Source organism: Chiloscyllium plagiosum, unplaced genomic scaffold, assembly GCF_037043375.1.
Source record: "Chiloscyllium plagiosum isolate Xiang-an unplaced genomic scaffold, Cpla_swu_hap1 HiC_scaffold_4, whole genome shotgun sequence".
Taxonomy (NCBI): Eukaryota; Metazoa; Chordata; class Chondrichthyes; order Orectolobiformes; family Hemiscylliidae; genus Chiloscyllium; species Chiloscyllium plagiosum.
The window spans coordinates 115,498,629-115,515,560 of NW_028270142.1; the positions used below are offsets into that span (position 1 = coordinate 115,498,629).

The 16,932-nt window shown below is 39.6% G+C and overlaps 1 protein-coding gene across 2 annotated transcripts in view; it reads left to right on the forward strand.

Annotated features, from left to right (window-relative positions):
- The first annotated feature begins 654 nt into the window (after positions 1 to 654).
- Positions 655 to 16,932, forward strand: part of rhpn1 (rhophilin, Rho GTPase binding protein 1) — a 91,127-nt gene continuing 74,849 nt past the window's right edge. For both annotated transcript variants that reach the window (XM_043687899.2, XM_043687900.2), the window contains exons 1-2: positions 655 to 840; positions 13,649 to 13,764. In XM_043687899.2, coding sequence (XP_043543834.1) covers positions 787 to 840; positions 13,649 to 13,764 — 170 coding nt within the window. In that variant the 5' untranslated portion in view covers positions 655 to 786. The remainder of the gene's footprint in view (positions 841 to 13,648; positions 13,765 to 16,932) is intronic.

Genomic DNA, 16,932 nt, shown 5'->3' on the forward strand with positions numbered 1-16,932 from the left:
CCTTAACCTGCAGGCCCCCGCTGCCAAGAATAGTCACCCCTCTCAGGCTCGCATCCTTCCTGATGGACTCAGCAAATGGCTCTATGCAGCACACAAACAAGGCAGGAGAGAGGGGTCAGCCATTCTGAATAACTTGCTGTATTAGCATATTCAACTTTTGTGATTCAAGTGCGAGGACATCCAGATCTCTCAGAACTACAGCATTCCGCAGTCACTTTTCATTGGAATAATAATGCCTTTTCTATTGTTCGAGAAATAATGAACAACTCACATTTTCCTAAAGTAAAGCTATCTGCCATTTTTCCTCCGCCTCATTTACCATATCTTTAGTCGCTTTGTGTCTTCACAATTTACAAACCATTAAAAGTCATGAGTTCCGCGCATGCTGAGGCGACAAGTCCCCTTTAATTCTCTAACTCAATGATGTCACTCCCAAGCTTGGTGGGCGAGGTCTCACTGTGACTCAGGTCCCGCCCACACCCCAATCCGATTGGTCAGTGTGCGCACGGCTTGGGTAATTACACATGCGATTGGCCTTTGACGCTGTCTGTCAGCCTGGTTTCGTTGAGGGTGGGCTGGTGAGCTGAGGGCTGGGGCTTGGAGGTGGTGGCTGTGGTGCGGCGGGAGGGAGAGGCGTAGAGACACCCAGAGCTCATCAGCGGGGTGCGGAGAAGGTCCAGATCTCACCGGGCTCGGAGGACTATTCTCCCGTCCCCCCTGGGATCGGTAGTGTGGGGGCATTTCTTTCATTTTCTTACGGTTTTGTCGCGCGAGGGCTGGAGTGGCATGACGGAGAGCGGAGCGGAGACCGAGCTGCGAGGCAGTGGAAGTGTTCGTAAGGTGAGCGAGGCTGAGTGCGGGGACAGGGCGGCGGGCCGCGTTTCCAAGGAGACAGGCACCTGTCAGCGGGGCAGTGCCTACAGGCTTCAAACAAGAGCAGAGTGTAACACTCGGAATATGCATTGTAAGGATTGAAAAGTGTGGGGAGAGTGAAAAATGCCGAATGTATGCTGTCGTCTCTAATGTAGGGAGAGTTTAACACGCAGAATTCATGTTGTAATTAATGTGTGACTCGGAAATTATACTATAATAGCACAGAAACTAAACTGTGATCATTCACCGTACAGAGAGTCTGACTTGGAGAATATATACTATAATCATTCACCGAGAGTAACTTACAAAATATAATTATCGGCTTAAAAGTGGAAGATTGCAGTGGTACTGTACTAATTGTTAATAGCTACAGTATACATTTTCAATGAAGGAGAAATGAAACTCCAGTCATACTGTAAGAATATATATGCAGTAATTAGTGTAGTGAGAAGGAAAACGTACAACACTACGTATATAGGAAATTTGATATATTAGAAGTCCTGATATTTTGTTGTAGTGTCATATTTTCAATGTTACTCATTCTTTATTTGGTTCAATAACATGCTGAATATATGTACAGTTGTAGTTTGGACTCCTTTATTGTTTGAGTGTCTGAACTGTAGATGATTAGAACGATCACAATTTTTTCAAGTAAACCTATATTAAGGAATTTAATTATAGTGTTGAAATGGCGCACGTTGCTGCCCCACATTATTGGCCTCTTCCATATAACCCCAGAGGCAAGGAGGATCCAAAAATCAGGGTAGCTTGGCAGCTGCTTGGATGATTCGTACAGGGTGTTTCTCTGATTTTGCTCTCTGCTGTAGTCTGTCGAGGGTTGCTAATCGTGACTGATGTCATGATATAACTAAGGAATAAGGCAAGGAGGTAGGCCCTGAGAACCACCTCAGCTAGAACTTTGAGTTGTTCATGCGATTCTGTACCATGTTCTTGGCCAACTGAGCTAACTGGCTCCCCATTTATCTAATATTGTTTTGTTACTTTTTTTTCTCTCATTGAGTTCCCTGCCTATCTACCTGGTGGAAAGAAGGAATGTTCACTTATGATGCTCGGGCCATTATTGTATAGGATTGACTTGCATTCTATACTCGTTGTGTTGAAGAAAGAAAGCGACATATATACAGAAGAAACGACAGGCAAATTGTTAAAAATTGAGCAGAAATACAGGGGAAAATTATACTCTGCATGTAGGAAAAGTTTAATCAATTAAAATCCCAAGTGTTGCTTTATTGTGAAAAGCTGGCATTGGAAGAGATCCAGAGGAAGTTTATAAGAATGATCCAGGGGATGAAGGGCTTGACTTATGAGGAGTGGTTGAGATCTTTGGATTTGTACTCAATGTTTAGAAAGATGAGGGGGAATTTGATTGAAACTTACAGAATGCTAAAAACCTGGATAGAGTGGATATAGAGAAGATGTTTCCACTAGTAGGAGAATCTAGGACCAGAGGACGGGACCTCCAGGGTGAAGGGATAACCCTTGAGAACTCAGATGAGAAGGCATTTCTTCAGTCAGAGAAATCTGAGGAATTCGTTGCCACAGAAGGCAGTAGAGTCCAAGTCATTGAGTGTATTTAAGACAGACGTAGGTTCTTGATTAGTAAGAGAATCAAGGGTGACAGGGAGAAGGCAGAAGAATGGGATTGAGAAACCTAGCAACTGTGATCATATGGCAGAGCAGACTTGATGGGCCAGATGACCTTATTATGCCTCTGTATCTTTTGGTCTTCTGTCGTATTTTATCACCAACCTTAGGACAAGAGGAATAAATTCCAGTCATCCATTCTGGCAGCTACATACCTCCTAATCCTAGTTTAAGTTAAAATAAGAATGACATTTATCTCATCAGGATAAACTCAATATTTACATCTCAATTTTCCAGGAGAAGGCAACTACATTACAGAAAACTCTAAAATACTGCAGATTGCAGTGAGATGTAAGGCTTATATATATTTAAATTTTTGAGTTTGAGGTTTTGAACAAGTAGCATGTGAGTTTTTCTGTGTATCTGAATGGGTTTAATGAAAACTTCTAGATAGCCATGGTGATTTTTTTTGTCAAACATTTGGAGACAGAGAGCAGAAATCTAATAGATTTTTATTTATAGTGGGAGAGTTTACAGGCAAGCAAAGTTCACAAAACTGTACATTAGGCTTTCTGATTGAAAATTCTGGACTTGTTTGGTTTATGCTTGGAGGGAAAGATTCGCTGTTGAGAAAGATAGAAGTTGGTTCAGATTTGTTTAACAAAAACTGCCTCAGAATAAGGCATTTAGTAATAGTTCCAGAACAGAATTGTTTGAGTATGATCCTGAAGTGTTATTTAAGACTGAGAAAGTTTGAACCCAACTGTTTGAAGGTTCCAGAAAGAGGCCATTAGATTCTCCAGTCTGATAATTGAAGTTACAACTAAATTAAACTTAGAGGTGATACAGATTCTCTATGCTGTGTGTATTGCAGAAAAGTGTCTTTAGGCAAAATGGAATGATGTTATGTCATGTTTTGAAATCTTTCAACTTGCATTATTTGTAAATGGTTTGATTTTATTCAATTTTATCTTCAGTTCTTTCACATTATGAACTTCTGTTTTATTGATAAAATCTCCAATATTTCTTGCTGATCTTTTCAGTGAGAAATTATCTTATTTAAAGCCCAAAACAAATCCAAGATATGATCTTTCAAGCCTAATTTCAATCTGACTTTTCCCATAATAAGATCAGTTGGGATCATAAGAGTAGGGAGAAATGAAGAAATAAGATTGTACAATTTTGGTAACTGAGGAAAAAATAAATTCATGTAGACAACAATTTGTTGAGCTCTGATGCATAGTTGCATATTTCTACTGATGAGAACTGGTACCAGAATAATGCTTAAAAATCACACAACACCAGGTTAAAGTCCAACAGGTTTATTTGCAAGTACTAGTTTTCAGAGTGCTGTTCCTTCAGCTGGTTGTGGATCATGCTCACAGAATTTATGGCCAAAGGAGCTCAGTATCATGGAGATGTGATACAGTAAACAATCTTAGATCAAAACATCCATCTTTTAAAGTTGGATATGCTGGTTTCTGTTCTTGATATGTAAATCCCAGAACTACTTTTACATTACATTCTCAAGGAGCTCAGCTTTTGAGGCATGGTACATTGGTGATACCAAGCAGACGCTACGACAACAGATGAATGGACACCACACAGCAATCACTGGGTAGGAGTGTTCCCTCCCAGTCGTGGAACACTTCAGTGGTCCGGGACATTCGGCCTTGGAATTTCGGGTGACCATCTTCCAAGGCGGACTTCGGGACAAGCAGTACTGCAGAGCAGCTGAGCAGAAGCTGATAGCAAAGTTCAGTACCCATGGGAATGGCCTCAACCGGGACCTTGGGTTCATGTCACACTGCAGGTGATCCCACTGCACAAAACACATGCACATGGGCACGGACACGCTTAACCAAACCTACACACCCACTCTACCTCATGCACTCACACCCACATGCACACTTAATCTGTCGTTGCTACATGTGCGCACACACACACACAAGCTTATGGGGTGAATTTGTTTTTGCAGAATTACTTTTCATTTTGCTCAAAAACTGCATGAATCCATGTAAAACTCTGTAAAACTATACAGAGGGTTTGTCAGTCTGACATAGCATTGGGGCACAGACAGACTTCACACCTGTTGTTTTAAAAAGCTGAGTTATCTTGAACGTAATTTAAAGGAAGTCCTGGGATTTATATATCAAAGAACAGAAGCCAGCATATCCCATTATAAAAGATGAAAATTTTAATCTAAGATCGTTTACTGTATCACATCTCCATGACACTGGACTCCTTTGGCTATAAATTCTGTGAGCATGATCTTAACCTCCACAACTACCTGATGGAGTGGTGCTCCGAAAGCTAGTGCTTCTAAATAAACCTGTTGGACTATAACCTGGTGTTGTGTGATTTTTATCTTTGTCCATCCCAGTCCAACACCGGCACCTCCAAGTGATGGGTACCAGAGTATAGCAATTTCAGGCCATCTACTTGTTAGTAGAATTGTATCTTGTAAAGTTTCACTGAATACTTAGGTCTACTGAATATTATGATTTTTTTTGAGAATTTGTATAATGTATTCTTTTTAAAAAAAAAGTTTGGCTGTCATTTAAGTTAGCAAACAATTTTGGAACAAGAATATAGTTTGAGATTAGGAAAACTTTTGCTATTGTATATACTTGTGCAAAAGTTGATCATGTGACTTTTAGCTTCAAGCAAACTTACTTTCTTATGTACCTTGTTCAAAAGGAAACTTGAGTTTTTGAGATATTCAAGACGTTTTTAGGACTAATCAATACAATTCCAGATATTAAAGACATCAAGGAATATGGGACTCATGCAGGAAAATGGCGTTGAGCTAGAAGACCATTCATGACTGAAATTAAATGCAGAACAATTGAATGTTATACTCTTCTAATCAGTGTTTTATGATTATTAATTTTTTAAAGGTAATTACTGTGGTTCACGGATTTGAAGGCTCCTGAGTGAGCCATAAGATTTTTTTTTTTCTTTTCTTCTTACTAGATTAGATTACTTACAATGTGGAAACAGGCCCTTTGGCCCAAAGCCATTAGATTTTATTCCTGCTAATTCTAACAGCAGTCTACCAGCCAATCGACAAAACTAATCTGTCCCACATGATGTCATGATTCTGTTGAAAAACAAGACCAAGTTAATTGGAGAGAAAAACAAGTGTACAAAGGATTGAAGTGTATTTCCAAAATAGTAGAAAGTGAGGACTGAAGATACTGGATTCCTGATGAAGGGCTTATGCTCGAAACATCGATTCTCTTGTTTCTCGGATGCTGCTTGACCCATTGTGCTTTTCCAGCACCACACACTCGACTATTTTCAAAATAGTCATGTTACCTATCTGTGGAGTTATCTGACTCTAGGCCCTCAGAACCAAAGAAAAGCAGATTTCAGAGTTCAAAGCCATTGTCTGATGGTGATTTTATAAGAAAAGGAAAATTACGCTATGTCTCCAAACTGAACTTGATAAAATCATCAAATTTCACTTTTATTTCATTTTGATATGGAGAAAAGAATGTGAATTTAGAAATGCTTTAGAGATGTGGATGAAACACTAGTGAACTCTAATGGGCAAACAATTGTTGAAAATATTATTCTTCCTGACAACTGGCCAGAAGAAGTTTAAAATCACTACATGAGGTTATAGTCCAACAGGTTTATTTGGAAGCACTAGCTTTCGGACCACTGCTCCTTCAGGTGGTTGTGGAGTATAAGATAATAAGACACAGAATTTATAGCAAAAGATTAGTGTCATAAAACTGAAATGAAATATTGAACAAACCTAGATTGTTAAATCTTTTAGAATGGGTTGCAAGTTTCGGATCATTAGTATGTAAATCCCAGCACTTCTTTTGAAGTCAACTTCTCGAGATAACTTAAGGTTTAATAACAAAAGGTGACATCTCAACTCAGACAATGCATTAAATCAGAGCCTGTCTGTATCCCAATCTTGAGTCAAATTGGTTCTATTTCCAAAGTGGAATATAAATTATTACATATATTGACTGCCTGCAGATTGTGTATTTGGCTAGAAAGATGAATGTATTTGCAAATATAACTGAGCAAATACAAATTCCACCATGGGGGCGTATGTGTGCATGAGAGACAGAGTGTTTGTGTAAGTGATGTGAGAGTGTGTGTTTGTGTGTGTGAAAGCTTGGTAAAGTGTGGATGAGGTGGATTATAAGCCTGTGAGATGGTGTGAGGTGAGTCTGTGTGTGTATGAGAGCGTATGTATGAACGAGGGTCTGCGCGAGTGTATGATTATGTAAGAGTGTGTGTACATGTGCTTGTGTGTGCATGTATAGTGTAGTGGGGGGTCATCTGTAATGTGATACGAACCCAAGATCCTGGTTAAGACACAAGATGGCCTCAATCTTCTACTTGCAACCACCTGATGAAGGAGTAGGGCTTCCAAATAAACCTGTTGGATTTTAACCTGGTGTTGTGATTTTTAACTTTGTCCACCCCAGTCCAGCACTGGTTCCTCCACATCATGGCCAGAAGAAGGTGCAGATCAATCATGTATGGAAGAGGGCTTAAAATTGGTTGGTAAATTCAAGCGAAGAACTCTCCTCCAAGAGAAATTTCAGAAATGCATTTTTCATCCATGTTCATGGGAAAAGCTGGATAGACGAAGGGGATTGTAAGAAATAAATCAAAGAAATGTGGAATTTGTGATCAGAAGGGCAAAGAGAAAAAAATATTTGCTCTCTGTTGCTCAAGTTAAAGATCATTGAAAATGTAGTCGGTGATAGGTCAGTGTTAGACAATTTCCTATCAGTTATTCCTACTAGTTCACATATTTTGTTCTTGAATATTTGTCAATAAACACTACAAAAGCAATATCTGAAAGATGTGAACAATAAGCTGGCTCAAAGGTGAGTAAAATTTACGAGAGGTGAAAATATGGCAACCACTTCACTAGGAAGATTGTGTCAGTGGCTTATAAATGCTTGTAATAAGCTTGGATCCTAAAAATAATTTGTGAACTATGATATGTTGAATATGTTCAAGAACAATTACTACCTCGATGAATCCAAGGCTGATTCATTTGAGGATGTTACCAGCCAATTTGCAAGAATTGATCAGTGATTTAGATGGTAATCAAAGTAGCTTTGAAGGATTTTAGTGTGAAATATTGAAGTTAGTTCTATTTTTATTTATTCATGGGATATGGGCATCTCTTGCTAGACCTTATTGCCTGTCCCTAGTTGTCATTGAAAGTTATTTAGCTGCATTACTTATATTGGATGAAATATATATAGTTTATAACTTTATAAATAGTGTTGTTGGTTTTTACTGTATTCTTTCATGACGGTCATCTTAGAATTTGTGCACCAAGTAAAATCCAATGAAAGAACACAAACCAAATGGGAAAATTGGAGACAGAAAGCAAGGAGTGAGTGTTCCTGAACACCCATACTAAGTACTGTAGTCATTGAATTATGGTGACTTTCTGCATTTATAGATGTGGTTGTTGACTGTTAAATATTTGGCTTTCCAAATATTTATTTGTAGTAGAAGGTGAATTAATTGGAGAGATCAGAGTGGAAGAATGTTCAGAGATTTCATAGATATGAATTGAGAAGTTCAGAGGCTTTGCAGCCTTTAGCCAGCTTGTTAGGCTGAATAACTATTCTTACTGTGAGAGCCCGATCTTTAACCTCCCGATGCAACTCAGCTGAAGTTGGAAAATTTAAAGATGCATTCTATAACACCTTGCTTTCCTCTGCCAAGCACTACATTTAAAAGACTCACGAAACCATCATTTATTGCTTTGTTTGTTGAATGGGAGTTAATAGGTATTTCCTTTTGGGATTTCTGTTGGAGCTACATTGAGGAACTGTGCTTTTGCTGATCGTTCACAAAATTTCCATTCCTTCCTCGAAGCCTTCCTATGAATATTGTAATGACTGCGTATATGCTTTGGTACAAATTAAAGTTTTGACACTTGCAGAGACTTTGCTCGGTGATTTAATTTGCAATGCGAAGGCCCAAAGTGAAACTGAGTGGTGTTAACTTATTGGTGGCACAAAATCATGTAGCTTTTGAAGAAGCTAAATTTGTGAGACAGGCTGGCACCAGGTGCTTTTGGGTTGAAAAGCTGCCTGGCAAAAAGCTTTTCGATGCTTATGTTGCAGTTTGTCACAGAACTGAGAAAATGAACACAGACCTTCAGAAAATCTAGAAGCAAAGGGAGGTCTTTGCCTTTCTCACTGTGGGTGCAAAAAAGCACTCAAAATTTCTTCTTTTTAGAATTTATATCTCAAACAAAGATCTAGGTCCAACTGACCAACTACTAAATTGAGGAACTTCTATCACTGAGGTCAACAACAGTGATAACACCATGAATCAAAAATAACTATGAAAAAGTCACCTCATTCACCCTTGTGGTTTGGATTCTTGACCTGTAGAATTTGGTCCTTTTATACCTGTGTTTTCTAAAGAGCTAGCTAATCTGTACTGTGTGCATGCGTGCATAGGGTTTAAGTGGGCTATAGTTTAAACTTGTAGTATGGTAGTCATTTAGCCCATTTTACAACCTATTAAAGGATGCGTCTGTCTTTTTTTTTTGCTTGTTTATTGATGAAACTTGGTGTGAGCTTTGTTATGAAGTTGAAGGTGTGCACTGTACCTTTTGAGAAAGTGAATGCAGATACCTGTCATGTGACTGACTAGAAAATTGAAAATATGTCACATTTGGCTGTGAAACAAATACATGACTTTTGATTGTTATGTTTTCATAACAACAGTTCAAATTTAACCAACCAGTTTAAATTATGCTCCAGGATACTAAAACCCAATATAATTTGAGTTTTACTGTATTGACAACATCAAACCAATGAGCCGGTCTGATCTTTGGGGTTTCAAAGAAGCAGGCATTTTGATAGCCAAAGACAGCAACAAACTGCCATCCAGAGAGAGAGAGAGAGACTGCTAGTCAAAACACTGTCTATCAAAGGTACCTTTTTCATATGAAACATCTTTGCAGCAAAAGACCAAAGACGACCCAGGGAGATCTGCAGCAGAAGAAGACTAACACAGATGACAGCAGCTGTCATCTTTTTGAAAATTGTTGATGTAGTTTTAAGAGGGTTTTTTATTGGATCAGTGTGTTATAAAGTTGGAGGTAGATTGCAAACATTTAAGAGAAGGGAGGCTTAAGGTTGTAAATAGCTCTTTAATGTTCACTTTTAGATGTAAAGAATAAATTTAATATTTTTCCTTTTAAGTTGTGGAAGTTGGGAATTCTCTGCCACTCATACTTTAACAGTTTATGAGGTGAGGTGAGCTTTTCTGGTTGTTTGGTTTAATTAGCAGAGGGGTTCACCGCCATATCATAACATTTGTTTGTCCTAAATAGCAATTAGCATTAAAAAAATTAATTTCTATAGTGATTCAGTTGATCAATATGATGACTCTTGGAATAGTAGGGCTTGATTCCCAGTGCACCCCTTTCAACAGGATCATGACAATATTATCCATACCTGTATTCTGTTGTTCTGATGTTAATGCTGTAATTAAGGTCTCATACCCTGTGGAAAATCTTGCGACAACAGTGAAATAACAACATCTGGTCAGAGCAAAGGCTATTGAAAATATTTTTATCTACACTTGTTTACAAAATCAACTAAGTTGCCACTGTTATGTAACAGTGGAATGTAGTATCTTTGGAATTGAAATTGTGAACATAAACCTCTTTGAAGGTGATGTGACAGATTTACGATTGAGCATGTATGAACGTGCAGAGCTTATATATATCCTCAGCAGTAATGAAATTCAGTTATGTTCATAAATTTGCATTACTCTTGGAGCAGAGAAGGATAACGGGACTTTTTTATTCCTTCATGGGATGACTGTGCAGTTGGTAAGGAAAATGTTAGTTGCCCATTCCTAATTGTACTTGACAAGGTGATGGTAAGCCGCCGCCTTGAATCACTGCACTACATCTGCCTTTCCAAAATGCAGCACTTCACATTTATCCAAATTAAACTCCATCTGCCATTCCTTGGCCCAATTGTCCCATCTGAACAAGGTCCCATTGTACTCGAAGGTAACCTTCACTGGCCACTACACCTCCAGTATTGGTGTAATCTGCAAGCTTACTAACCATTCCTCCTATGTTCACATTTAAGTCATTAATAAACTGTCAAAGCTGACCCGGCACCGATCATGTGGCATGCTGCTGGTCAAGGCCTCTAGGCTAAAAAGCAACCCTCCACCACCCCTGTCTGTTTTCACTTTGCCAAAAGTCTAGTTGAAGGTGTTGTGACAGAATTACAACTGAGCATGTACTAATATCAAATCTTTGGAGAGGGTGAACAGCTGGTTTTGATAGAATTGGTTGTGCCTGCCTTACCCAACAGGAGGCTCCCAACACAAATAAGCCAATTTGTGCAGCATCAAAGCACCAAACATTCAAACTGGCTCTTTTTGGAGAGATGCACGGTTTGATGCCTGACACAAGATATTCCAAGCACTGTTCTACTTGGAACTTGTTCCATGCAAGAGACCACCAAGAAGACGATGGAAACGCATTAGGGATGTTCTGACACAGCCCCTAAGTGAGAAAGCATCCCTCCAACTGATGGAAGTCCCTGGCTTTTGACTGACCAATGATTTTGTTGGGAACAGGCAGAGAAATATTTGAGGAAATGCAGAAATAGCCTAACAACAAATCTGAGCAACTTTTCAAACAACAATCGTTCCACATATAGCCGAGATTACACATCGGATGTGGTTCTTATTCCAGAATCTCAGTACTCATTGAACTGGGTGGAAGCAATTGAACTGGGAGAATTCCATAATAAATTTAATGGTACTGTAGTCATGGCAATTATATAGCTGGTTCAAAGGGAATCTTGTGGCATAGTGATTGTACCTCTACCTCTAAACCAGAAGGTCTGGGTTCAAGTCCTCTTTGTTCAGAACAGGTTGTATTAAACACTTTACTTATGACCAGTTCAGTTTCTCCTTGGTAATTCTCAAGATGTTGATAGTGGAGGATTAAGTAATGGTAATGCATTAAATGTAAAAGTGAAATGGATAGATTCTATCAATGTTTGAGATGGTCATTGTCCTATGCTTCTGTGTTTTAACTGTTACTTGCCACTTGTCAGTCCAAGCCTGAATCTTGTTCCACGGTGGATCAGTGGTTAGCACTGATGCCTCACAGCGCCAGGGACCTAGGTTTAATTCTAGCCTCTGGCGACTGTGCAAACTCCACACAGACATTCTCCCTGTGTCTGTGTGGGTTTCCCCTGGGTGCTCTGGTTTCATTCCACAGTCCAAAGATATGCAGGTCAGGTGAATTCGCTGTGTTAGGTGCATTAGTCAGAGGGAAATTGGTCCGGGTGGGTTACTCTTCAGAGGGTCGGCGTGGACTTGTTGGGCCAAATGGCCTGTTTCCACACCGTGTGGAATCTAATACTTTCAGAGAGGTTATGATTAGTACTGAATATTGTGCAAATCATTAGCAAACATTCCCGTTTTAAGTCCAAAAGGGTGGCACTGGTAATGCACAGCAGGTCAGGCAGCGTCTGAGGAGCAGGAGAGTTGACATTTTGGGCATAAGCCCTTCACCAGGAATGCTTATGCCCGAAACGTCAACTATCCTGCTTCTCGGAGGCCGCTGTGCTTTTCCAGCAGCACACTTTTCGACTCTGATCTCCAGTATCTGCAGTCCTCACTTTTTCCTATTCCCAGTTTTAACCTTTTATGAAGAGAAGTTTTGGCTTTGTCATCACTTTGGTATATCTATCATATGCTGCTTCTGCTGTTTGGTATGCATATAGTCCTATGTTGTGATTTACCCAAAAATGAGGTATAACCTGGTTATGCCTAGTGCTGTTTCTGGCTACTTTCCTGCATTCATCATCGAACTAGAGTTGATTCCCTGTTTTGGTGGTAATGATGGAGTGAAGGATATGCGACACACAGGGTATACTCTGTGGTTGAATAGAATTCTACTGCTTCTAATGGTCCACAGTGGATATTCAGTTTTCAGTTACTGAATTTGTTCTGAATCTGTCTCCATTTAGCATCTGGGTAATACCACACAATACTGTATGGTATCCATGATGAAGGGCTTTTGCTTAAAACGTCGATTTTTCCCACTCCTTGGACGCTGCCTGACCTGCTGTGCTTTTCCAGCACCACACTCTTGACTCTAATCTCCAGCATCTGCAGTACTCACTTTCACACAATCCTGGTCATCCCTACCTTTCACTATAATAGATGTATCTGCGACAGATTTGCAAAGGGTAGGGCTGAGTTTTGTTTCCTCAGCACATGCACATACCCTGTCTGGCAGATATGTGTTTCAGGACTTGGCCATTTTGGTTAGCAGTGGTGCTACCAAGCTACTTGTGATAATGAACATTGTATTCTTTGTGGGATTTCAGTTTGTTTCTTTCTACATTCCGTGCTTCCTCCAGTTGGGAGTCTGGAATGACGCACTGTTCAGACCAAATAAGGACAATAAATTTCCTTTCCTAAAGGACATTAGTAAACCACATGGGTTTTTACAACAGTCAGTTATAGATAAAGGTCGTCATTTGATAGAGTTACCAGACTCTACATTAGTTCAGTTTTGCTGCCACAGATGCTGACAGACCCGCTGAGATTCTCCAGCAATTTCTGTTTTAGATTCAGATCTCCGACAGCCATAGTTCTTTGTCTCATATCAGATTTTTTTTTGTTCAATTACTTGAATTTAAGTTCCATTGGTTACTGTGCCGGGTTTTTGAAGCTGTGTCTCACTGTGATCACTAGCAACATTATAACTGTGCAACCAACTTGTCAGATTTGTTGAAAAGTTTCAAGGATTTTGACGAATAGAAAGCTGGATGGCTAACTCCTGTTCCTATTTCCTATGTTCAAGTATTACAAGAAATTATTTTTGCTGGTAAGCATGTTAATAGATTATATTGAAGATAATTGGCAAAAGAATTCTGAGCATTCAACGAGGGAGAGGGAATATGTGGATGAAGTTTTTATGCACAAATAGTTATTAATGAAATTCATTGGCTGAAAGGTTGTTTTAAACACATCGTGGGCAGAGAGTAGGGAGTGAAACTGATTATTGGCTGTTTTGGAAGGCTGTATAAAGGCACAATAGACCTTTGTGCTGTAAGAATATTTATACCTTTTATGAACAATCACTTTCTTGGTTCAATTACAGGGTTGTGATCCCTTTGCACAGACTCAGCGGAGCAAACTACAGCATCGCCGAGCTCGGATTAACCAGCAGATTAACAAGGAGATGCGAATGCGAGCAGGAGCCGAAAATCTGTTTCGGTGAGTATTGCAGTTCAATTGATATTGACCGATTGCAGGATTTGGCCTATAAACCTGATTGTCCGAATGTACTGTGTTAATTTTTGATTCTCATAGACACAATAAAAGTGGTATGTGACACTTTGATCCTAGAAAGCTTTCTTATTTTCAGGGCATAACTTGTACACATTATCGTCCTTATCCACTATGCCACTTCCAGTTGCGTTTTCTTTCATGGGTCAGGCAAAATATTTTAGCCACCTTAGAAAAACAGCACTGATTAAGAGCTGTTATATAGAGGGCCAATGTATGCTGGTATTATTGACCAGACCAAACTCCATCAAAATTTATTAAGAAGATAGTCTAGACCCTAACTTCATAATTTTTAAAGATAGCTATAAGGTGTTGCTTTGGATTGGTGAATTTTAAGCAAAACACACTTTATTTTAACTGTAGTATAAAAATACAGACAAAATAAAAAGACTTGGTTTTACTGTAATTCTGTTGAAATGCTAAACAAAATATATACATTAACTACTACTAATTAAATGTTCTAATATTAGTAACATTCCATAATCAACCCTTGGCAAAAGCAAATTCAATAACATAGATTGTCTCTCATGCAATTCTAGCAGCAGGAAGAGAACCTCCACTTTTAACTGTAACAGAGAGAGAAATAAGAGCTTCCACATCCATCTTCAAGACCCCAGCAACAACTAAAAATCCCAGTTATCTGTAAGCTGGGCGGCACATGCTCCCCATGTCTGTGTAGGTTTCATCTGGGTGCTCCAGTTTCCTCGCACAGTCCAAAGATGTGTAAGTTAGGTGGATTAGCCATAGGCAATGCAGGGTTACATTGATAGGGTAGGGGGGTTAGTCTGGGTGAGATGCTCTTCAGAGAGTCGGTATGGACTTGTTGGGCCAAGTGGCCTGTTTCCACACTTGTAGGGATTCTATGACCAATATATTGATGAGGTTGACCACACCCATTTCGGCTGCTTCTACTGATCTAAGATTTAAAATGCTGTAAAGCCTGTCAAGCTGTTTACTCTATTGGCTTTGACTACTTGTCACCTGTGGCTCATAATTTCTTTTTTAAAAAAACATCAAGTCAAAAAACAGGTCTTAAAGCTATAGTATTGCCACATTGGCCTCACACCAAATTCATTCAGCTCTCTTTTGAATGTATTCAGTCATTGTGTACACCAGCATTTTATTTCCTGGTCAGCAATTCTATCCATTGAAATGGTGAGAATTTCTCTAAATATCTCAATTCTGTGATTGCATGGCATATGTTTATATCAAGTTCTTTACCTACCTGTAATGGATCTAATAAAACTTTCATTGAGAAGCACGGTGAAATTTCCTCACATTCTGTAATTTTCCAGAGTAAACAGCCCTGATTTTTTTTTTATCTCTCTCAATCATAGTAGCTAAGATGTGGAGGTGCTGGTGCTGGTGTTGGACTGGGATGCACAAGGTCAAAAGTCTCTCAATACCAGGTTATGGTCCAACAGGTTTATTTGCAATCACAAGCTTTCAGGCTGACTAAGGGACAGTGCTCTGAAAGCTTGTGAATTCAAATAAAACTGTTGAACTATAACCTGGTTTCGTGTGACTTTTGACATAGTAGCTAAGAACCTTTTTAAGATAATTATTGATTTCATACTGAAATGTTACAGAGCTTTTGTTAATTTTTCTTTTTGTCAGTAAATGGGATTTGGATATAGTTAATTATGCCAGCATTTATTACCCATCCTTCGTTGTGCTGCAGTGATATGTTGAGCTGCCATCTTGAATTGTGACATTCCTTGAGGAGTGGAACACCCACAATGCTCCTGGGAGGGAGTTGCAGGACTTTGACAAAGTAACAGTGAAGCAACTGCCATTATAGTTACAAACCACGATGTTTCTAAACAGTGTAGCCAGGCAACTGCTCTGACGACCCGTACACACCAACTGGCATACCGACGCAATTCCCAACATTGACTTCTGATCTTGAAAGTCGCTGCCATGCACAGATCTCTGAGGAGAAAACAAAATTATAAGAAATGTAGGTTCAAAGTCAGCATGGTGTGCGACTTGGAGGGGAGTTTGGAAGGTTGTACCTTTATATCTGTTGCCTATGATCTTTCAAGATGATAGAGGTCTTGGGTTTGGAAGCTGTTATACAAAAGCATCTTGAGTTACTGCAGTGCCTCTTGTGAATGGTGTACACTGCTGTCGCCATGTGTCAGTGATGAAGTGAGTAAATATTGATGGTGATGGATGGGCAACCAGTTAACTGGCTTGCTTTATCCTGGATGCTGTCACGCTGCTTGTATTGTTGGAGCTGCACTTATTCAGGTAAGTGTAGAACATTCCATCACATTGCTGACTTCTGCCTTGTCATTGGTGGACAAGCATTGGGGAGGTAGAAGTAACTCACTGCGCAATTCAAGCATCAGACCTGCTGTCATAGCCACAGTATGTATATGACTAATCCAGTTCCATTTCTGATGAGTAGTAGCCTCTGGATGTTGATGGCAAGGGTTTCAGTGATGGTAATGGCATTGCACGTCAAGAGATGGTGAGCTTCTCGATTGTTGGAGATGTTGTTTTCCTTAGAGCCAAGGAAATTGAGAGGGGACAAGATTAAGTTAATTTATGAGGAGGATTTTTTTTATTCATAGAATCCCTACAATGTGGAAACAGACCATTTGTCCCAACAAGTCTACCCCAACGCTGAGTATCCCACCTAGACCCAGTCCCCTACTCTATTACTCTACATTTACCCCTGACTAATGCACCTAACCTACACATCCCTGAACACTATGGGCAATTTAGTATGGCCAATTCACCTAACCTGCACATCTTTGGATTGTGGGAAGAAACTGGAGCACCCAGAGGAAGCCCACATAAATACGAAGAGAATGTGCAAACGCCACACAATTGCCCAAGACTAGAATCTAACTCGAGTCTCCGGCAACAGTGCTAGCCACTGTGCTGCCCCACAGATAGATAGGGTAGACAGGAAGGAACTATTCTGCTTAATGAGTGATCATTGACTAGTGGGCATAGATTTAAGGTTTGTGGCAGAAGGTTTAGAGGAGATGTAAGGAAAAACTTTTTCACCCAGAAGGTGGTGGAATGCTGCCTGTAAGGGTGGTAGAGGCAGAAACTCTAATAATACTTAAGAAATATTTGGAT